Genomic DNA, 24068 nt, shown 5'->3' with positions numbered 1-24068 from the left:
CTTTGGATCCACTGGCAACATTATTTACCCAGCTGCAAATGTGTTGCTGGTCAAAGCACAGCAGGCCAGGCAGCATCTCAGGAATAGAGAATTCGACGTTTCGAGCATAAGCCCTTCATCATTCCTGATGAAGGGCTTATGCTCGAAACGTCGAATTCTCTATTCCTGAGATGCTGCCTGGCCTGCTGTGCTTTGACCAGCAACACATTTGCAGCTGCGATCTCCAGCATCTGCAGACCTCATTTTTTACTCGAACATTATTTACCCAGTCCACCTGCATATTGAAGTCTCCCATGATCACCGTGACCTTGCCTTTCTGACATGCCTTCTCTATTTCCTGGTACATGTTGCGCCCCTGGTCCTGACCACTGTTAGGAGGTCTGTACACAACTCCAATTATGGTTTTTTTTGCCTTTGTGGTTCCTCAATTCCACCCACACAGACTCCACATCATCCGACGCTATGTCATTCAGTGCCATAGATTTAATTTTGTTCTTAACTAACAAGGCAACCCCACCCCCTCTGCCCACCTCCCTGTCTTTTCAATAAGTTGAAAATCCTTGGATGTTTAACTGCCAGTCCTGAACCCCCTGTAACCACGTCTCTGTGATGCCTACCACATCATAATCATTCACGATGATCTGTACCATTTTGGAAAGGCAAAGCAGTGCAGGACTTATATCCTTAATGGTAAGGGCCTGGGGTATGTTCTTGAACAGAGAGACTTGAACTGCAGGTTCATAGTTCCTTGAAAGTGGTGTTACAGGTAGATAGGAGAATGAAGAAGGCATTTGTATACTTTCCTTGATTGGTCAGAGTATTGAGAATAGGAGTTGGGAGGCCATGTTGTGACTGTACAGGAGAGTAGTTCGGTCACTTTTGGAATATTGTGTGCAATTCTGGTCTCCCTGCCAGAGGAATGTTGTGGAACTTGAAAGGGTTCAGAAAAGATTTACAAGAATGTTGCCAAGGTTGAAGGGTTTAAGCTATAGGGAGAAGCTGAATAAGCTGGGGCTGTTTTCCCGACAGCATCGGAGACTGAGGGGTGACCTTATAGAGATTTATAAAATCATGAGGGGCCTGGATAGGCTAAATAGCTAAAGTCGTTTCCCCAGGGTTAGGGAGTCTAAAACTAGAGGGTATAGATTTAGGGTGAGAGGGGAAAGATTTAAAAGGGACCTACGGGGCAACTTTTTCACACAGAGGGTAGTGCATGTATGGAATGAGCTGCCCGAGGAAGTGGTGGAGGCTGGTACAATTACAACATTTAAAAGGCATCTGGATGGGTATATGAATAGGAAGGGTTAGAGAAGATGGGCCAAGTGCTAGCAAATGGGATTAGATTTATTTAGGATATCTGGTCAGCATGGACAAGTTGGACTGAAGGATTTGTTTCCATGCTGTAAGCTCTATGACTCTATTTGGTCAGCTTGGAGCACAAACTAGTCTGTATTTCAATCATTTTATTGTTATTTTTTAAAAAAAAGTTCAGCATTTACACTTAATGCTGTTGTTCCAACCCCAAAAAAACCCCATACATTTTACACAATATACAAGGGGGCTGTCTTTGTAGCCTCATGACAGTGAAAACCTTACACACTAGCACACACACGCGGGACTGTTTAGCACCATCCTCTCTCTCTTTCTCTCTCTCACACTCACTCACCCACATGTATAGATTAGCTTTTCCCCCGGTTACCCAAGTTCAATATATAGACATGTAGTTAAGGATGCTCATTTCATTCATCCACATAGATACACATTTATATAATATACAGATATATCCTCTTTATGTACAAGTTTTTGTTACTAACAATTTTGGCAAGTCTTTTTAAAGTGTCTCCAAGTGTCTCGTCATCATCAGAGATGGATGCCTCTGTGATGGCTCCATTATAAGGTGCTTTAAATCTTTCCCAAATCACTCCCGGCTTGAGTGCAGTGGGTTTGTAAAGGCAGTACCGGCCTTCCTCATTCCACTGCTGTTGCAGATCCCCCTCCGATTTTCCCATAAGGTCAAGTCTTCTTTGGCAAATTGGAATGGATTGCGTGGAGTTTGATTGCAGATTGCTGGCCATGCTAGGCCCAGTGAGTGAGCAGACATGTGTGCCAACACACTTCCCAGCCAAGCCCAGCTCATTTCATATCAACATCAAAATCCAGGACTAGCAGCTTTGTCTCCTCTGTTCCATTCCGACTGCCCACTGCACAAATGAGTTTTGTTTTGGAAGCTCTGAGTCTCCAAACCACACCACCACTGCCTCCACTCTCAAGCGCCACCAGGTTACGAATGAATTCACCCGTTTTAAGGTCCCACAGTTTCACTGTCCCGTCGTCAGAACTGGTGACCACAAACTTCTGGATGAACTGCAGGCATGTGACAGCACTCTGGTGTTTGTTTGGACCTGTAATGGGAATGAAAACAAAAAGTACTGGGTTCGTATCTCAATCATCTTTTACCCAATCAGGAGGCAGAGCTGGGAGAGATGCCAGCCCATGGGGCACGTGGCCTCAGATGTCCTGCCCTGTAATCTGATAGGAAGTGCTTCAGTAGACGCCTCTGTGTTGTACAGTCAGTGACTGGGATTTCAGGCTGTGCTGATCTCCCTTAACGTGGAGGACAGGTTGCCACACTAACCCAGTTTCCTTCAACAAAAGGACGGGACAGGGTCATGGCAAGGAGGGGAAACAGTTGTGGCAGGGTGGGGAAGAGCTGGAGATGGAAGGATGAGTGTGAATTCATGTGTGTGTGAGAGAGAGAGAGAGAGAGAGAGAGTAAATGAGACAGAGATAAAAAGAGACAAAATGAGAGAGAGAGAGAGAGACTAGCGCACACACATGACAGTATGTGAAAGTGTGGTTGTGATGATGGTGTATGAGGAGGGACATAGAAGCTTACAAAGTAAAAACGTGTGCAGAATTACCTGAATACATGTCCTACATTAATCTCTATAATGGATCAGGAAGGTAGCGTTTATACGAACATAAGATGACATCGTTTTGGTCTCATTATGTGTTCTTGCTATAGAGGGAGTGCAGCAAAAGTTTACCAAACTGATTCCTGGGGATAGCAGGACTGATGTATGAGGACAGATTGAGTCATTTTAGCATTAGAAGGATGATGGGACATCTCAGAAATCCATAAAATTCAAACAGGACTGGACAGGTTAGATGCAAGAATGGAAAATCTTTTAATTTTGAGATGAGGAGAAATTTCTTTACTCAGTATGGTGAGCCTATGGAATTCACTGCCACAAAAACTATTCAGACCAAAGACTTGTGAGTTTTCAAGAAGGAGGCTGTCATTGCTCTCCTGGTTGAAGGGATCAGGGGATGTAGGGGGAGGGGGGGATTAGGGTACTGAACTTGACTGTCAGCCAAGACCATAATGAGTGACAGAGCAGGCTTGAGAAGCCAAATGGCTTACTTCTGCTGTTTGCTATTTTTCTACTCCCAGAGTGGTGGGCACAGTTGAATTCTCTACCACAAAATTTAAACAAATGACTTGGATGTGAACATAGGAGGTATAGTTAGTAAGCTTGCAGATGACACCAAAATTGGAGGTGTGGTGGACAGCAAAGAATGTTATCTGAGAGTACAATGGGATGTTGATTAGATGGGCCAATGGGCTGAGGAGTGGCAGATATTTTGACACAGAGGGTGGTGTGTTTGTGTATGGAATGAGCTACCAGAGGAAATAGTGGAGGCTGGTACAATTACGACCTTTAAAAAGGCATCTGGATGAGTATATGAATATGGGTTTAACGGGCCAACTGCTGACAAATGGGATTGGATTTATTTAGGATATCTGGTCAGCATGGACGAGTTGGACCGAAGAGTCTGCTGTACATCTGTGACTAATTTTAGGTAAATGACTACACTGCAGATTATTAATGCTTCCCAATATGTACATCCTGACCTTCACCTGCCAGAATTTTAGTCATCCACTTTATTGCCAAATAAACATAGATTCAGCCCATGAGATGAAGATATTGGCACTTGGCTGGGCACATCCCAAACTAGCACGAGATAATGTCAACAATCTGATTCGTTGGTTTTTATCTGGGTCAGGGTTTCTGTGCACTTGTAATCTGCCTCAAATTAATGGAATCATCATAGTACAACACGAACACAGAGTTCACCTTTCAGGTCAGACTGACCATCTTTCAGAGAATTCGGAATGTGAATAGACCCTGACTCTAACTGCCTGACTAAATGTTACCTACAATAAGGCTTGCATTACAGGGAAACAGGATTTTTATTGTACCAAGTGAGATGTTAAAGGGTTAATTTGTTCTGCTAACATGGAAGAAATTGGATATCCCAGAGGTGTGTTTTTCTGTCCTAATCATACTCTGTAAATGCTGCAGTATAAGGAATAACCCAATCGCACACTGCTTTCAGGAATAACCTAATCACACACTGTTTGAAGGAATACCCTAATTGCACACTGCTTTCAGGAATAACCTAATCGCACACTGTTTGAAGGAATACCCTAATCGCACACTGCTTTCAGGAATAACCTAATCGCACACTGCTTGAAGGAATAAACTAATCGCACACTGCTTGAAGGAATAATCTAATCATTTTACATTGTTTGTATCTTGCAAGTATTCTCAGGGGAGCAGCAGTGGATTCTGTTTTGTGTGCATGACTGACTGTGATGTTAAACCCTGTATCAAGGGACGATTGTTCCCTATTCAGGCAGTCTCGCTTGACACGTTCTGCAAACACTTTGAAGTGTGTTAAATCATCCTCCAAAAGCTTGTACTTGCTGAAATAAATTGTGGCTGTTCACAGAAATTGGCGTATTGCAGTTGCATTAAGCATGTAAGAAGGGAGCCTAACACAAGGATACCACAGATGCAACAGGTTACTTCAACTCAAAATAACAAACCAGGCTCCCCAGCTTCCTGTAGCCTGTCAATTATTGGTGCATTTCCCATTTACTTGTCGCATTCAGATCGAACCGGTGTTCAACAGACTGCAACAGTAGGTCATCCAGCTCTAAAAGCGTGCATTTCAATCAAGGCAGCTCAGAATGGTGAACAGCCTCTCTCCCAGTGACAGTGATGAGCACAGCTTCAGAACATGTGGAACCCACGCCCATCACTTCAGTCTGTGATTTTGTTGTAAGCTAGAACTCACCACTAGCATCCACAAAACAGATCATTCATTCCTTCAAATTGTTATTTGGATCTTTGCCACACTAGCATAGTATTGGCTGCCCACTTGCAAATCAACACAGAATAATACAACAGGCAAATGGAAACCAGGGTGGATACTGATGACAGGCTGTCTCCTCAGCCTAGCATTAGGGAACCAGCTGGGACTTATGAAACTTCAAAATCATTTCAGCCAAATGTCATTATATTTGTAAAATTTCTTGTTGAAGGTGAACTACAAATTTCTAACGCTGTGCACAAAACCCCTGGATCAGGTGGCTCAGTCAACAGGCCTCCTGCTCCAAAAATGGATTCAGTTCAGCAAGTCAGACATCAGCGCAGAGGGACAGTCACTACAAAATGAACCCAACCAGAACTCTCCACCTGGGAAGACCAGCCAGCCCTTATCCCTTACAGTGAAAATGTGGAGCACAGATTCAAACCCTCAATCTCACCTTGTAATGTTTGCAAACATTGACCCGTCTTGATATCCCAGATTTTCACAGTGGAATCTGCATTCCCAGATACCAGGATGTTATCCTTCAGTTCCATACCACTCGTCAGAGACTGGTGTCCCATTAAAGTGTGCAAACAGTTCCCATTTTCTGCATCCCACACTCGTATTGAAGTGTCAAGGGAGCCGCTGACAATGTGGACACCATCATACTGTGCAAAACAAAAACAGAACATACAGACTTTACCATCTCAAGTAAGAGGAGAGACACTGACTGACAGAGACTATCAGGAGATTTAGGGTGCAATAACCTCTACATCACACTACCAGCAGGCTACTGTGTTCTCCAGCATTATTCACTAACTCATCAGTGCAGGGCTCAATGTTAAACTGACATTTTGTACTTCGTGTTTCTTCCAAACAATGACATGAGATACTTTCACTTCAAACTTTCCAGCTTTGGAAATTCTAAGAACGGGAATAGCAAATTTCTAAAGTTACAAAGTTTGGAGAATGCAGGAGGAGAACTCCAAAACAGAGCAGATAAGCAATTTTACTGAGTACGAACATCAGAACTGGTGTAGAACAGTAAAGAAGTTCTTTCTGGCCAGTAACCTGTCTGCACTCCATCAGATGCTCAACAATTACCCTTTAGCAACTTCTTCAATCTCTTGTTTCCCAGGATCCTAACATTGTCTTTCTAAAACGCTTTGTGGATTGCCCAGAGACAGGCTTGTGGGTGATCCAGTCAATTACCAGCACACACAGATATGGCTGATATATGGTGACAGATAGAATTGAACATACACTGGGAACAGATTATATTTACCTGAAGTGAGTAGACCCTGTTGGTGTGGCCCTGAAGCGTGTGCACACAGGTTTCAGTTTCTGGATCCCAGACCTTTACTGTGTAATCATAGGCACCACTCACAACCCTCTTTCCATCGTACTGCACACATCGTACTGCAGCCACATGTCCCAGTAATGTATGTAGGCATCGGCCAGTGTCTATGTCCCACACTCGGAGTGTAGCGTCTCTTGACCCACTCACTACCCTGTGGCAAAGAAGCAATAAGCATTAGGATTGGTCAGCTGCAGTTCTCCAAATCACCTTTGCAGCCAGAGCCGTCACTCTGCCCGTGCTATAATATAAAAACTGCAATAAGTTTGTCTTTTTATTTCAGACAGACTCCAGTTACTTTCACAGGATTGCCCGAGATAGTCTCCATTTCAATTATATGACCTTAAAGTTACTTTTGCAAAAACAAATTTGAGATGCTGGTTTGGGCATTTGGACTTTGCTTACGAGCAGAATTAAAAGAAACACTGTACATTTCAACCTGACTGTGTTTACTACTTAAACATGCATGATCTCAAGCTACGTCTGAAGACTTTTAGACAACATTTTCCATCAGATGGGAAAATAAGAAAAATGTTAAATCTTAAAAATATTACTGACACACGTAGGTGTGGTTGTGTCACAGATCATCCTGCACATAGAGTCACAGAGATGTACAGCATGGGAACAGACCCTTCGGTCCAACCTGTTCATGTCGACCAGATATTGCAACCCAATCTAGTCCCACCTGCCAGCACTTGGCCCATATCCCTCCAAACCCTTCCTATTCATATATCCATCCAAATGCCTCTTAAACATTGCAATTGTACCAGCTTCCACCACTTCCTCTGGCAGCTCATTGCATACACGTACCACCCTCTGCATGAAAAAGTTGCCCCTTACGTCTCTTTTATATCTTACCCCTCTCACCCTAAACCTATGCCCTCGAGTTCTGGACTGCCTGACCCCAGGGAAAAGTCTTTGCCTATTTACCCTATCCATGCCCCTCATCATTTCGTAAACCTCTATAAGGTCATCCCTCAGCCTCCGACGCTCCAGGGAGAACAGACCACAGCATAGTCAGCCTCTCCCTATAGCTCAAATTCTCAAACCCTGTCAACATCCTTGTCAATCTTTTCTGAACCCTTTCAAGTTTCACAACATCTTTCCGATAGGAAGGAGACCAGAATTGCACACAATATTCCAACAGTGGCCTAACCAATGTCCTGTGCAGCCGCAACATGACCTCCCAACTCCTGTACTCAATACTCTGACCAATAAAGGAAAGCATACTAAACGCCTTCTTCACTAACCCACCTACCTGCAACTCCACTTTCAAGGAGCTATGAACCTGCACTCTAAGGTCTCTTTGTTCAGCAACACTCCCTAGGACTTTACCATTAAGTGTATAAGTCCTGCTAAGATTTGCTTTCCCAAAATGCAGCACCTCGCATTTATCTGAATTAAACTTCATCTGCCACTTTTCAGCCCATTGGCCCATCTGGTCAAGATCCTGTTGTAATCTAAGGTAACCCTCTTCCAATTTTGGTGTCATCTGCAAACTTACTAACTGTACCTCTTATGCTCGCATCCAAATCATTTATGTAAATGACAAAATGTAGAGGACCCAGCACTGATCCTTGTGGCACTCCACTGGTCACAGGCCTCCAGTCTGAAAAACAACCCTCCACCACAACCCTCTGTCTTCTTCCTTTGAGCCAGTTCTGTATCCAAATGGCTAGTTCTCCCTGTATTCCATGAAATCGAACCTTGTTAATCAGTCTCCCATGGGGAACCTTGTCGAACGCCTTACTGAAGCCCATACAGATCACATTTACTGCTCTGCCCTCATCAATCTTCTTTGTTACTTCCTCAAAAAACTCAATCAAGTTTGTGAGACATGATTTCCCACGCACAAAACCATGTTGACTATCCCTAATCAGTCCTTGCCTTTCCAAATACATGTACATCCTGTCCCTCAGGATTCCCTCCAATACCTTGCCCACCACCAAGGTCAGGCTCACTGGTCTATAGTTCCCTGGCTTGTCCTTACCGCCCTTATTAAACAGTGGCACCACCCTAGCCAACCTCCAGTCTTCCGGCACCTCACCTGTGACTATCAATGATACACATATCCCAGCAAGAGGCCCAGCAATCACTTCCCTAGCTTCCCACAGAGTTCTAGGGTACACCTGATCAGGTCCTGGGGATTTATTCACCTTTACCCATTTCTAGACATTTAGCACTTCCTCCTCTGAAATATGGACATTTTGCAAGATGTCATCATTATTTTCCTACAGTCTATATCTTCCATATCCTTTTCCACAGTAAATATACTGATACAAAATACTCATTTAGTATCTCCACCATTTTCTGCGGCTCCACACAAAGCCCGCCTTGTTGATGTTTGAGGGGCCTTATTCTCTCCCTAGTTTCCCTTGAATAAAAAAGAATTCTAGGTAATCCAAGATGGAGGTCGGGAAAAATTTCTGGATGTAAGAGCTGCTCCTTTTTCTTTGAGGTAGTTTACGTGTTGGAGGTGATTTCCTCGAATTCCAGGAGCAGCAATGACTGGTTTATGTGCTGTTGCATTTTTTGGAAATTTGGAAAAAAAAATTCAAAACAACAGCAGTTTAAACAGGAGAAGAGCAGACAAAGGAAGCACATGGTGAGGACAGTGCAGGGGGGAAGAGAGAGAGAGAGAGAGAGCGCGAGAGAGAGCGAGAGAGAGAGACAGAAAAACAGCGAAATTCACATCTAATCTTGGAAGAACTGTTGGGCGAAGTTCACAGCACAGAATCAGATAAGTTAGTTGTTGTTTTAAGTCTGTCCAAGAGAAAGGCTGCAGTAGTGAGTACAGTGGATTCTTTCTTGATAATATGTTTTTGGAGATAAGTCTCTTGATTAAACTTAAAATATAAGCCATTGCTATTAACTTAACCAGGGGCAGTGTTTGGAGAGGAATAAGACGGTGTTATTTTCTGGGTCTGTAGACAGTGAAGGAGCAAAAATGGCCTTTGCAGTGATATGTACTTCTTGTCAGATGTGGGAGTTTAAAGAGAGTTTAAGTGTTACTGCGGATTATATCTGCCATAAATGTTGTTGGATGCATCGAGTATCGGTTGGAGAGACAGATAGAAGCGATGAGGAATTTGCAACAGCATGTGATGGATGGCAGTTATAGGAAGGGGGGAAAGTCTCAGATACAGTCACGTAGATGGGTTAACTCCAGGACGGGTAAGAGAGGTAGGCAGCTAGTGCAGGAGTCTTTTGTGGATATACCCATTTCAAACAGGTATGCTGTTTTGGAAAATGTAGGGGGTGATGGATTCTCAGGGGAACGTAGCACGAACAGCCAAGTTTCTGGTATTGAGACTGGCTCTAATGCAATGAGGGTTACGTCAGCTTTCAATTGTGTTAGGGGATTCTGTAGTCAGAGGTACAGGCAGACGTTTCTGTGGCCAACGAGAAAAAGCAGAATGGTGTGTTGTTTCCCTGGTGCCAGGATCAAGGATGTCTCAGAGAGGGTGCAGAATGTTCTCACGGGGGAGAGGGGCCAGCAGGAGGTCACTGTCCACACTGGAACTAACGACATTGGAAGGAAAAAGGTTGAGATTCTGAAGGGAGATTACAGAGAATTAGGCAGAAATTTAAAAAGGAGGTCCTCAAGGGTAGTAATACCTGGATTACTCCCACTGCTACGAGCTAGTGAGGGCAGGAATAGGAGGATAGAGCAGATGAATGCATGGCTGAGGAGCTGATGTATGGAAGAAGGATTCACATTTTTGGGTCATTGGAATCTCTTTTGGGGTAGAAGTGACCTGTACAAGAAGGACAGATTGCACCTAAATTGGAAGGGGACTGATATACTGGCAGGGAAATTTGCTAGAACTGCTTGGGAGGATTTAAACTAGTAAGATGGGGAGGTGGGACCCAGGGAGATAGTGAAGAAAGAGATCGATCTGAGACGGGTACAGCTGAGAACAGAAGCAAGTCAAACAATCAGGGCAGGCAGGGACAAGGTAGGACTAATAAAGTAAACTGCATTTATTTCAACGAGGTAATTTCTCCTTTGAATCCTCACACTTCCTCCAGACCAAAGAGGTAGCCATGGGCACACGTATGGGCCCATGTATGGGCCCCATTTATGCCTATCTCTTTGTTGGCTACGTAGAATAGTTGATCTTCCGTAATTACACCAGCACCACTCCCCACCTCTTCCTCCGCTACATTGATGACTGCATTGGCGCCACCTCGTGCTCCCGCGAGGAGGTTGAGCAATTCATCAACTTCATCAACACATTCCACCCTGACGCTAAATTTACCTGGACCATCTCTGACACCTCCCTCCCCTTCCTGGACCTCTCCATCTCCATTAATGACGACCGACTTGACACTGACTTTTTTTTTAACAACCCACCGACTCCCATAGCTACCTGGATTACATCTATTCCCACCCTACCTCTTGCAAAAATGCCATCCCGTATTCCCAATTCCTCCGCCTCTGCCATATGTGCTCCCAGGAGGACCAGTTCCATCATAGAACACACCAGATGGCCTCCTTCTTTAGAGACCGCAATTTCCCTTCCCACGTGATTAAAGATGCCCTCCAATGCATCTCATCCACATCCCGCACCTCCGCCCTCAGACCCCACCCCTCCAACCGTAACAAGGACAGAACGCCCCTGGTGCTCACCTTCCACCCTACAAACATTCGCATAAACAAAATCATCCACCGACATTTCCGCCGCCTCCAAAAAGACCCCACCATCAGGGATATATTTCCTTCCCCACCCCTTTCTGCCTTCTGCAAAGACCGTTCCCTCCGTGACTACCTGATCAGGTCTACGCCCCCCTACGACCCACCCTCCCATCCTGGCACTTGCCCTTGCCACCACAGGAACTGTAAAACCTGTGCCCACACTTCCTCCCTCACCTCTATCCAAGGCCCTAAAGGAGCCTTCCACATCCATCAAAGTTTTACCTGCACATTCACGAATATCATTTATTGTATCCGTTGCTCCCGATGTGGTCTCCTCTACACTGGGGAGACTGGGCGCCTCCTAGCAGAGCGCTTTAGGGAACATCTCTGAGACACCCGCACCAATCAATCACACCATCCTATAGCCCAACATTTCAACTCCCCCTCCCACTCTGCCGAGGACATGGAGGTCCTCATTCACCGCCGCTCCCTCACCACCAGACGCCTGGAGGAAGAACGCCTCATCTTCAGCCTCGGAACACTTCAACCCCAGGGCATCAATGTGGACTTCCAACAGTTTCCTCATTTCCCCTTCCCCACCTCACCCTAGTTCCAAACTTCCAGCTCAGCACTGTCCCCATGACTTGTCCGGACTTGTCCTACCTGCCCATCTCCTTTTCCATCTATCCACTCCACCCTCTCCTCCCTGACCTATCACCTTCATCCCCTCCCCCACTCACCCATTGTACTCTATGCTACTTTCTCCCCACCCCCACCTTCCTCTAGCTTATCTCTCCACGCTTCAGGCTCACTGCCTTTATTCCTAATGAAGGGCTTTTGCCCGAAACGTCGATTTCGCTGCACTTTGGATGCTGCCTGAACAGCTGTGCTCTTCCAGCACCACTAATCCAGAATGCATTCATTTCAATGCAAGGGGCCTAACAGGGAAGGCAGATGAACTCAGGGCATGGTTAGGAACATGGGACTGGGATATCATAGCAATTATGGAAACATGGCTCAGGGATGGGCAGGACTGGCAGCTTAATGTTCCAGGATACAAATGCTACAGGAAGGATAGAAAGGGAGACAAGAGAGGAGGGGGGGTGGCATTTTTGATAAGGGATCGCATTACAGCTGTGCTGAGGGAGGATATTCCCAGAAATACATCCAGGGAAGTTATTTGGATGGATCTGAGAAATAAGAAAGGGGTGATCACATTATTGGGATTGTATTATAGACCCCCCAATAGTCAGAGGGAAATTGAGAAACAAACTTGTAAGGAGATCTCAGCTATCTGTAAGAACAATAGGGTGGTTATGGTAGGGGATTTTAACTTTCCAAACATAGACTGGGACTGCCATAGTGTTAAGGGTTTAGATGGAGAGGAATTTGTTGAGTGTGTACAAGACAACTTTCTGATTCAGTATGTGGATGTACCTACTAGAGAAGGTGCAAAACTTGACCTACTCTTGGGGAATAGGCAGGGCAGGTGACTGAGGTATCAGTGGGGGAGCACTTTGGGGCCAGTGACCATAATTCTATTAGATTTAAAATAATGATGGAAAAGGATAGACCAGATCTAAAAGTTGAAGTTCTGAGCTGGAGAAAGGCCAATTTTGATGGTATTAGGCAAGAACTTTTGAAAGCTGATTGGGGGCAGATGTTTTCAGGTAAAGGGACGGATGGAAAATGGGAAGCTTTCAGAAATGAGATAACAAGAATCCAGAGGAAGTATATTCTTGTCAGGGTGAAAGGGAAGGCTGGTAGGTATAGGGAATGCTGGAGAAGTAAAGAAAAAGGATACATATGTCAGATATAGACAGGATAGATCGAGTGAATCCTTAGAAGAGTATAAAGGAAGTAGGAGTATACTTAAGAGGGAAATCAGGAGGGCAAAACAGGGACATGAGACAGCTTTGGCAAATAGAATTAAGGAGAATCCAAAGGGTTTTTACAAATATATTAAGGACAAAAGGGTAACTAGGGAGAGAATAAGGCCACTCAAAGATCAGCAAAGCAGCCTTTGTGTGGAGCCACAGAAAATGGGGGAGATACTAAATGAATATTTTGCATCAGTATTTACTGTGGAAAAGGATATGGAAGATATAGGAAATAGATGGTGACATCTTGCAAAATGTCCATAATACAGAGGAGGAAGTGCTGGATGTCTTGAAACGGTTTAAGGTGGATAAATCCATAGGACCTGATCAGGTGTACCCGAGAACTCTGTGGGAAGCTAGAGAAGTGATTGCTGGGCCTCTTCCTGAGATATTTGTATCATCGATAGTCACTGGTGAGGTGCCGGAAGACTGGAGGTTGGCAAACGTGGTGCCACTGTTTAAGAAGGGCGGTAAAGACAAGCCAGGGAACTATAGACCAGTGAGCCTGACCTCGGTGGAGGGCAAGATGTTGGAGGGAATCCTGAGGGACAGGATGTACATGTATTTGGAAAGGCAAGGACTGATTCGGGATAGTCAACATGGCTTTGTGCGTGGGAAATCAGGTCTCACAAACTTGATTGAGTTTTCTGAAGAAGTAACAAAGAAGATTGATGAGGGCAGAGCAGTAGATGTGATCTATATGGACTTCAGTAAGGCATTCGACAAGGTTCCCCATGGGAGACTGATTAGATTAGACTAGATTACTTACAGTGTGGAAACAGGCCCTTCGGCCCAACAAGTCCACACTGACCCGCCGAAGCACAACCCACCCATACCCCTACATTTACCCCTTACCTAACACTGCGGGCAATTTAACATGGCCAATTCACCTGACCCGCACATCTTTGGACTGTGGGAGGAAACCGGAGCACCCGGAGGAAACCCACGCAGACACGGGGAGAATGTGCAAACTCCACACAGTCAGTCGCCTGAGTCGGGAATTGAACCCTGGTCTCAGGCGCTGTGAGACAGCAGTGCTAACCACTGTGCCACAGTGCCACCCAAGGTTAGCAAGGTTAGATCTCATGGAATACTGGGAGAACTAGCCGTTTGGATACAGAACTTGCTCAAAGGTAGAAGGCAAAGGGTGGTGGTGGAGGGTTGTTTTTTCAGACTGGAGGCCTGTGACCAGTGGAGTGCCACAAGGATCGGTACTGGGTCCTCTACTTATTGTTATTTACATAAATGATTTGGGTGCAAGCATAAGAGGTATAGTTAGTAAGTTTGCAGATGACACGAAAATTGGACAGCGAAGGGGGTGACTCAGATTACAAAAGGATCTTGACCAGATCGGCCAATGGGAATGAGAAGTGGCAGATGGAATTAATTCAGATAAATGCGAGGTGCTGCATTTTGGGAAAGCAAATCTTAGCAGGACTTATACACTTAATGGTAAGGTCCTAGGGAGTGTTGCTGAACAAAGAGACCTTGGAGTGCACATTCATAGCTCCTTTAAAGTGGAGTCACAGGTAGATAGGATAGTGAAGGCGGCGTTTGGTATGCTTTCCTTTATTGGTCAGAGTATCGAGTACAGGAGTTTGGAGGTCATGTTGCAGCAGTACAGGGCATTGGTTAGACCACTGTTGGAATATTGCGTGCATTTCTGGTCTCCTTCCGGAAAGATGTTGTGAAACTTGAAAGGGTTCAGAAAAGATTTACAAGGATGTTGCCAAGGTTGGAGGATCTGAGCTGCAGGGAGAGGCTGAACAGACTGGTGCTGTTTTCCCTGGAGTGTCAGAGGCTGAGGGGTGACCTTATAGAGGTTTACAAAATTATGAGGGGCACGAATAGGATAAATAGACAAAGTCTTTTCTCTGGGGTCGGAGAGTTCAGAACTAGAGGGCATAGGTTTAGGGTGAGAAGGGAAAGATATAAGAGAGACCTAAGGGGCAACATTTTCACGCAGAGGGTGGTACATGTATGGAATGAGCTGCCAGAGGATGTGGTGGAAGCTGGTACAATTGCAACATTTAAGAGGCATTTGGATGGGTATATGAATAGGAAGGGTTTGGAGGGATATGGGCCAGGTGCTGGCAGGTGGGACTAAATTGGGTTGGGATATCTGGTCAGCACGGACGGGTTGGACCGAAGGGTCTGTTTCCACGTTGTGCATCTCCATGACTCTATAATATAATTGTAAAAACCCTTTGGATTCTCTTTAATTCTATTTAAATCTCACATCCCCTTTTTGCCCTCGTGATTTCCCTCTTAAGTATACTCCTACTTCCTTTATACTCTTCTAAGGATTCACTCGATCTATCCTGTCTATACCTTACATTGCTTCCTTCTTTTTCTTAACCAAATCCTGAATTTAGTTAGTCATCCAGCATTCCCTATACCTACCAGCCTTTCTTTTCACCCTAACTGGAATATACTTTCTCTGGATTTTCGTTATCTCATTTTTGAAGGCTTCCCATTTTCCAGTCGTCCCTTTACCTGTGAACATCTGCCCCAATCAGCTTTCAAAAGTTCTTGCCTGATACCATCAAAATCGGCCTTTCTCCAATTTAGAACTTCAACTTTTAGATCTGGTCTATCCTTTTCCATCACTATTTTAAATCTAATAGAATTATGGTCGCTAGCCCCAAAGTGCTCCCCCACTGACACCTCAGTCACCTGCCCTACCTTATTTCTCAAGAGTAAGTCAAGCTTTGCACCTTCTCTAGTAGGTACATCCACATACTGAATCAGAAAATTGTTTTGTACACACTCAACAAATTCCTCTCCATCTAAACCCTTAACACTATGGCAGTCCCAGTCGATGTTTGGAAAGTTAAAATCCCCTACCATAACTACCCTATTATTCTTACAGATAGCTGAGTCTCCTTACAAGTTTGTTTCTCAATTTCCCTCTGACTATTGGGGGCGGGGGGGCGGAGAAGAGGAGGGGTCTATAATACAATCCCAATAAGGTTATCATCCCTTTCTTATTTCTCAGTTCCACACAAATAACTTCCCTGGATGTATTTCCAGGAATATCCTCCCTCAGCACATAGTTCACCTTCAATCAACGAACAGTTCAGTTTCATTAAAGAATAATAATAAACTTGAAGTCGGTCACTGAGGAGTTAGCATTCCCACATTCAAGGCTTTGGATTAAGCCCTCGGCAAACTTACTGCAACTGATGGTCAAACTGATCTGATTTAGGGTACCTTAAAGTGATTGAGTGCAATGTTGGCGTAAGCTGGTTTTTAATGAGCACCCAGATATAGCTCTATTCAGGCCAAATGCACAACTCAGGTGAAGCTCCAAAACCAACTGGTACAGAAGTGGGTACATCGAATTGACGCAATAAAAAAACTTGTAGTTTCAAACGTTAACATGCAAAATTGTGACAGAGCTGAAAGTGTTTCAGTTTGTATTAAATCTTTGGTGTACTTGATTGTTTTTTAGTTCATGGGATGCACATCGTTTTCAAGTGCAACATTTACTACCCATCTCCAATTATCCTTGAGGTGGTGGTGATGAGGTAGCTTCTTAAAACACAACGGTTCCAGTGTCACGGATACATCACAGTGTTGTAGCAAGGGGATTCCACAATTTTAGTCCAGAGACAAAGTAACAATGATATAGTTCCAAGTCAGAATTGCATGGGAACTTGTAGATGATGGTGTCCCTAGTGTCTGCTATCGTGATCCTTCCAGGCAGGAGAGGTCGCCAAGCTTGAATATTGTCCAGGTCATACTGCATTTGAACATAGAGTGCTTCAATACTGTAGTTATTGTGAATGATACTGAACACTGCATAATCAGTGAATGTCCCCACTTCTAACCCAATGATGGATAGAAAGTCATCGATGAAGTAGCGGACGATGGTTGGCCCCAAGAAGCCCTTGCAGAGGTGGCCTGGAGCAGGAACAACTGACTTTTATTTGTGTTCAGTGTGACTCCAAACCATGCACAGCTTCTCCCGATTCCCAGTTACTCCAGTGCTGCTTGGGCTCTTGTTGCCACACTCAGTCAAATGTTGTTGTAATGTCAAAGACAGCATTACCAGGTTGTTTTATTCCAAGCTTTGCAGAACAATGGAGTTTTTTAAAAAAGAAAAGTTGCCTGTAAAATCACATGACCGGTGATAGGCACTTGGATGCAGACCCTGCTGGGACTGTTTTAAACAATAACTGATTTAGAAACATGTTTGTGTCATCTGGCTTGGTTTGAGGGAAGCTCAAGAGGAACATGAGTTGAAGCAAAGTCCAAGAACAAGCTGTCCAGTTAATCAGCCTCATTTGGACACAGAAAACCCTAGAGTTCAGGCAAAACCAATTCATTCTTGTAGGAAGCTATGTGGCATAGATCTCTAGCACAGAATCTGTCCCTGTTGCTCAGAAAGGAAGGGGGAAGAGGAGCAGAACATTCGTCACTGGGGACTCCACAGTTAGAGGGACAGATAGAAAGCTCTGGGGGAACGAGAGAGATTCACTCTGTGTTGCCTCCCAGGTGCCAGGATTCGTGATGTCTCAGATCGTATTTTCAGGATCCTTGAGGAGGATCAGGGAGCTAGGGTGGAAGCTTAGTGCTAGAACAACAGAGTTGTTATCTCTGGTTTGTTGCCTGTGCCATGTGCAAGGTGAGAAATATAGAGAGAGAAGAGTTGAACATGTGGCTACAGGGATGGTGAAGAAGGGAGGGTTTCGGATACCAGGTTAATTGGGGCTCCTCCTAGGGTAGGTGAGACCTCTACAAACAGGATGGGCTTCACCTGAACCAGAGGGGTATCAATATCCTAAGGAGGAAATTTGCTCATGCTCTTTGGGAGGATTTAAACTAATTCAGCAAGGGGGGGGGGGGGTTGGGAACCAGAATTACATAGTCCAGGAGATTGAGGGTAGCGAGGTCAGAAATGAGGTTTCAAGGTTGCAAGAGTGCACTGGCAAGCAGGAAAGTAGTTTGAAGTGTGTCTGCTTCAATGCTATGGGAATCCGGAATAAGGCGGGTGAACTTGCAGCATGGATTGGTACCTGGGACTTTGATGTTGTGGCCATTTTAGAGACATGGATAGAGCAGGGACAGGAATGATTATTACAGGTTCCAGGATTTAGATGTTTCAGTAAGAACAGAGAAGATGGTTAAAAAAAGTGTGGTATTGTTAGTCAAGGAGAGTATTCCGGAGGCAAAAAGGACATTTGATGAGGACTCATCCACTGAGGTTGTATGGGCTAGGGTTAGAAACAGGAAAGGAGAGGGCACCCTGTTGGGAGTTTTCCATATGCTTCCAAATACTTTCACTGATGTTGAAGAAAGGATAGCAAAGATAATTCTGGATAGGAGCGAGAGTAACAGTGGTTGTTATGCAAGACTTTAATTTTCCAAATATTGACAGGAAATACTATAGTTCGAGTACTTTAGATGGGTCAGTTTTTGTCCAGTGTTCACAGGAGGGTTTCCTGACACAGTATGTAGACAAGCCAACAAGGGGCGAGGCCACACTGGATTCGGTACTGGGTAATGAACCCGGCCAGGTGTTAGATTCAGAGGTAAGTGAGCGCTTTGATGATAGTCACCACAATTTGGTTATGTTTATATTAGCAATGGAAAGGGATAGGTACATAATGCAGGGCAAGAGTTCTTTTTGGGGAAGGGCAATTATGATATGATGAAGCAAGATTTAGAATGCATAGGATGGGGAAGGAAACTGCAGGGGATGGGTACAATTGAAATGTGGAGCTTGCTCAAGGAACAGCTACTGCGTGTCCCTGTCAGGCAGGGAGGAAGTGGTTGAGTGAGGGAGCCATGGTTTACTAAAGAAGTTGAATCTCTTGTCAAGAGGAAGGTGGCAGTTTATATTAGGATGAGAAGTGAAGGCTCAGTTAGGACACGTGAGAGTTACAGGTTAGCTCTCTCCTTAGGTCTTTCATGGCTAAGAAGAGCCAGGAAAGGACATGAGAAGTTATTGGCTGATAGGATCAAGGAAAGCCCTAAGGCTTTCTATAAGTATATCAGGAATAAAAGAATGACTAGAGAAAGATTAGGACCAATCAAGGACAGTAGTGGGCAGTTGTGTGTGGAGTTAAAAGGAGATAGGGGAAACGCTAAATGAATAGTTTTACATCAGTATTCACTTAAAAAAAAGACAGTGCTGTCAAGAAGAATACTGAGGTACAGAGTAGATCAGATGGGACTGAGGTTCACAAGGAAATGGTGTTAGCAATTCTGAAAAGTGTGAAAACAGGTAAGCCCCCTGGGACAAATGGGAGTTATCCTAGGATTCTCTGGGAAGCCAGGGAGGAGATTGCCGAGCCTTTGGCTTTGATCTTTACGTTATCATTGTCTCCAGGGACAATGCCAGAAGACTGGACGGTAGCAAATGTTGTCCCCTTGTTCAAGAAGGGGAGTAGAGACAACCCTGGTAATTATAGACAAGTGAGCTTTCCTTCAGTTGTGGGTGAAGTGTTGGTAAAGGCTACAAGAGGTAAGATTTATAATCATCGAGAGAGGAAGTTTATGAGGGATAGTCAACACGGCTTCGTGAAGAGGGGTCATGCCTCACAAACTTTACTGAGTACTTGGAGATGGTGACCAAACAGATGGATGAGGGTAAAGTAGATGATGTGGTATATATGGATTTCAGTAAGGCATTTCATAAGGTTCCCCACAGTAGGCTTCTGCACAAAATACACAGGCATGGGATTGAGGGTGATTTAGCGGTTTGGATAAGAAATTGGCTAGCTGAAAGAAGTAAAAACAATGACTGCAGATGCTGGAAACCAGATTCTGGATCAGTGGTGCTGGAAGAGCACAGCAGTTCAGGCAGCATCCAAAGTGCAGCGAAATCGACGTTTCGGGCAAAAGCCCTTCATCAGAAATATTTAGCTGAAAGAAGACAGAGTGGTGGTGGTTGATGGAAATGCTCATCCTGGAACTCCGTTACCAGTGGTATATCGCAAAGATCTGTTTTGGGGCCACTGCTGTTTGCCATTTTTATAACTGACCTGGATGAGGGCATAGAAGAATGGGTTAGTAAATCTGCAGTTGTAGAGTTGTGGACAGTGTGGAAAGATGTTGCAGGGCTCGGCGAGTGGTGGTAAATGGAGTTTAATGCGGAAAAGTGTGAGGTGATTCACTTTGGAAGGAGCAACAGGAATAAAGAGTACTGGGGTAATGGCAAGATTCTTGGTAGTGTGGATGAGCAGAGAGATCCCGATATCCATGTACATAGATCCCTGAAAGTTGCCACCCGGGTTGGTAGAGTAAGGCAGCAAACAGTATGTCAGCTTTTATTGTAGAGAGATCGCGTTTTGGCCCCACTTGGAGTATTACGTGCAATTCTGATCACCCCATTACAGGAAGGATGTGGAAGCTTTGGAAAGGGTTCAGAGAAGATTTAACAGGATGTTGCCTGTTATTGAGGGAAGGCCTTATGAGGAAAGGCTGAAGATCTTGAGGCTATATTTATTAGAGAGGAGGAGGTTGAGGGGTGATTGATTGGAGACATAAGACAATCAGAAGATTAGATAGGGTTTTCCTCGGATGGTGATAGCTAGCACGAGGGGACATGGCTTTAAATTGAGGGGTGATAGATATAGGACAGATGTCAGAGGTAGTTTCTTTACTCAGTAGTAGAGGCTTAGAGAACACTGCCTGCAACAGTTGATAAACATGGATGAAAATGGAATAGAGTAGGATGGATAAGCTTCAGATTGGTTCCACAGGTTGGCGCAACATCGAGGGTTGAAGGGCCTGGACTGCGCTGTAATGTTCAAATTCATTCCAAAGTGATCAAAGAAAAAACTCAATATTGTATTTTCTGAGCAAGCTATATCTGCAACACCAGCCAGAATGAAAGAAATAGACTCAAACAATCTAAGCTTTATCCCTTTTATATTCATGAATAACCCATTGGGGAAAGAGGTCTTTATTTTGAAACCCAGAACAACTTGTATGGAAGTCAGTCTTTTTCCTGTAAAGTGAGCACATTTTTGATTTTGTTTTGCCCGATTGATTGATTGCCATGTGTACCAAAGTACAGTGAGAAGTTTGGTTTATGATCAGTACAGGCAGACTACAGTAAGCAAGCGTATACAGATCAGAGGCATACAGGTTACATTGCATAGGGCATGTGCTCGGCAACATCAACATTAGCAAGATCGGCATTATTTGAAATTCGAGAGTCCATTCATCAGTTAAATAATGGCTGAGAGCAAGGTGCTCCTGAACCTGCTGGCGCATATGTTCAAGCTTCTGTATCTTCTGCCTAATGGGAGAAGTTGTAGGAGATCATTACTGGAGTGTGGTGGGTCTTTTTTGATGATGTTGGCAGCCTTTCTGCAGCAGCGAGCCATGTAAATGGAGTCCCTGGATGGGAGGCTGGCTTCCATGATGGTCTGGACTGTGCACACAACCTTTGGTCCTGGGCAGAGCAGCTGCCATACCAGGTCATTATGCACCCAGGCAGTATGCTTTCAGTGGTACATCTGTAAAAGTTGGCAAGGGTCCTTATGGACATGCTGAGTTTCCTGAGCTGCCTGAGAAAGAGGCGTTGTTGTGCATACTTGACTGTCGCATCCACGTGGTGTGTCCAGGATAGGTCGTCAGTTATCATCATTGAGGAATTTGACACTCTCCATCCCCTCCACCTCAGCTCCGTTGACGTAGATGGGGTTGTGTCCTCCTCCTTTCTTCCTGAAGTCAATGATCAGTTCTTTAGTTTTTGCCGACGTTGAGAGAGGTTGTTCTCATTACGCCATGTAACCAAGCCCTCTATCTCCTTTCTGTATTCTGACTTGTTCGCTGTCCATCCTACCATGGTGATGCCATTAGCGAACTTGTAGATGGCGTTTCTTCGGAATTTGGCAACACAGTCATGTGTGTACAGAGAATACAGTCGGGGGCTGCGGATGCATCCTTGGGGGCTCCAGTGTGGAGTGTTATTGTGGAGGAGATGCAGTTTTCTGTGTTTACTGATTGCAGTCTGTGGATCAGAAAGCTGAGGATCCAGTTGCAGAGGGTGGAGCTGAGACCAAGGTCTCAGAGTTTTGAAATCAGTCTGGAGGGAATTATGATGTTGAAGGCGAAGCTATGGTCAATGAGCAGGAGTCTGACACCAATTCCACCTTGTTGTCCGGATGGTCCAGGAATGAATGCAGAGTTAGGGAAATGGTATCCACTATGAACCTGTTACATCAGTAAGCAAATAGGAGATCAAGGCAAGTTGGGAGACTAGAGCTGATGTGGGCCAAGAACAGCCTCTTGAAGCAGTTCATGTTTACGTACTTCAGAGCCACTGGACAGCAGTTATTAAGGCACATTGCATGTACTTTCTTACGTATGGGGATGATAGTGGTCTTCTGGAAGCAGGAGTCCACTTCGGTTGGAGGAGAGAGACTGTGAAGATATTAGTCTTCACAAATTGGTCCACACAGGATCTAAGTGCATGGCCAGGGACACTGTCTGGAGCCGTCGCTTTCCTTGGGGAGATCTCAAAGGATACTTTGAGATACTTTGGTACATCTGACCTTAATGTATTCAATTATTGAAACCTAAATTAACTATATTTTGCTTTGATAGCAAGCCAATACTGCACCTAGTAAAAAACAGAGTTGATAGATTTTGTTGCTAAAAAATGGATTTGGATAAAGTGTTTAATTCGTCATTTCAGTAACTTAAAGTATTTCTGGATGTTGTTGTGACCCAATGAAGTAGCAAGATGAGCGAGTCAGTGCCTTCTGCCACCTTGGTCCTAACTACAGTCCCTCACCTTTTCTGTTGACAGAACCACTCAGAGCATTTGGTTTGCAGCAACATCACTGCTAAAGGCACTTTAGGTTCATGAAATGAGCCCACATTTCAGCTTTGTAGTGGATTACCTAGGATGCCTGTTAGAGTGCTCAAGCCAGAAACTCTCATTACAATGGAGCATTCAGATTGAGTGTGGGGTGCTGGAGAAGCACAGCAGGTCAGGCAGCATCCAAGGAGCAGGAGAATTGACATTTCAGGCATAAGTCCTTCATCAGGAATGAGGCTTGTGGGCTGGGAGGCTGAGAGATAAATGGAAGGGGAGATAGATGAGAAGGTGATAGGTCAGAGGGGAGGGTGGAGTGGAGAGATGGGGAAGACGATGGACAGGTCAGGAAGGCAATGCCAAGTTGGAGGCTTGGGACTGAGATAATGTGGGGGGAGGGGAAATGAGGGAAGTGGTGAAATCCACATTAATTCTGTGTAGTTGCAGGGTCACAAAGCAGAAGATGAGGCATTCTTCTCTCCAGGCATCAGGTGTTTAGGGTTTGACAATGGGGGAGGCCCATGATCTGCATGTCCTTGGAGGAGTGGGAGGGGGAGTTGAAGTGTTCAGCCGTGGGATTGGTTGGTGTGGGTGTCCCAGAGATGTTCTCTGAAATGATCCGCAAGTTGGTATCCTGTCTCCTCGATGTAGAGGAGACCACATCGGGTGCAATGGACACAGTAGATGACATTGGTGGAAGTAAAGAAATTTACCTGTTGGATGTGGAAGAATCCTTTGGGACCTTGGTCGGAGGCGAGGGGGAAGGTTTTGCACTTCTTGCGGTGACAGGGGAAGGTGCCAGGAGTGTGGGGTGGGCTGGAGGAGGCGGGGGGGGGGGGGGGGGGGGGGGGGGGGGGGGGGGAGGGGGGGGTATCTGACCAATGAGTCACAGAGGGAATGGTCTCTCCGAAATGCTGATGGTGTGGACAGTGAAATATATCCTGAGTGGTGGGCTCTGTTTGTAGTTGGCGGAAGTAGCGAAGGATGATGCTACGTATACGGAGGTTGGTGGGATGGAAGGTGAGGATCGGGGGGTTTTGTCCTTGTTGCGCTGGGAGGGGGTGGGGCAGGAAATGGAGGTTTACAGGAGGGAATCATTGATCACGTGGGAATGGAAACTGCAGTCTTTGAACGAGGCCGTCTGGGATTTTCTGTGGTGGGATTAGTCCTCCTGGGAACGGATGCAGTGGAGGTGGAGGAATTGGAATTAAGGACTGGTGTTTTTACAGGAGGCAGGTGGGAGGAAGTGTA

The 24068-nt window shown here is 45.0% G+C and overlaps 1 protein-coding gene across 3 annotated transcripts in view; it reads right to left on the bottom strand.

Annotated features, from left to right (window-relative positions):
* Nucleotides 1-1448: 1448 nt before the first annotated feature.
* The window catches only part of LOC132816916 (F-box/WD repeat-containing protein 7-like), a 212418-nt gene continuing 189798 nt past the window's right edge, over nucleotides 1449-24068 (bottom strand). For all 3 annotated transcript variants that reach the window (XM_060826939.1, XM_060826941.1, XM_060826940.1), the window contains 3 exons: nucleotides 6446-6671; nucleotides 5618-5828; nucleotides 1449-2402 (listed from right to left, as the gene is read on the bottom strand). In XM_060826939.1, coding sequence (XP_060682922.1) covers nucleotides 2134-2402; nucleotides 5618-5828; nucleotides 6446-6671 — 706 coding nt within the window. In that variant the 3' untranslated portion in view covers nucleotides 1449-2133. The remainder of the gene's footprint in view (nucleotides 2403-5617; nucleotides 5829-6445; nucleotides 6672-24068) is intronic.

This window comes from Hemiscyllium ocellatum, chromosome 6 (genome assembly GCF_020745735.1).
Source record: "Hemiscyllium ocellatum isolate sHemOce1 chromosome 6, sHemOce1.pat.X.cur, whole genome shotgun sequence".
Taxonomy (NCBI): domain Eukaryota; kingdom Metazoa; phylum Chordata; class Chondrichthyes; order Orectolobiformes; family Hemiscylliidae; genus Hemiscyllium; species Hemiscyllium ocellatum.
Note: the sequence above shows the minus strand (reverse complement) of the source record. Positions and strands in the feature narration are given on the sequence as shown.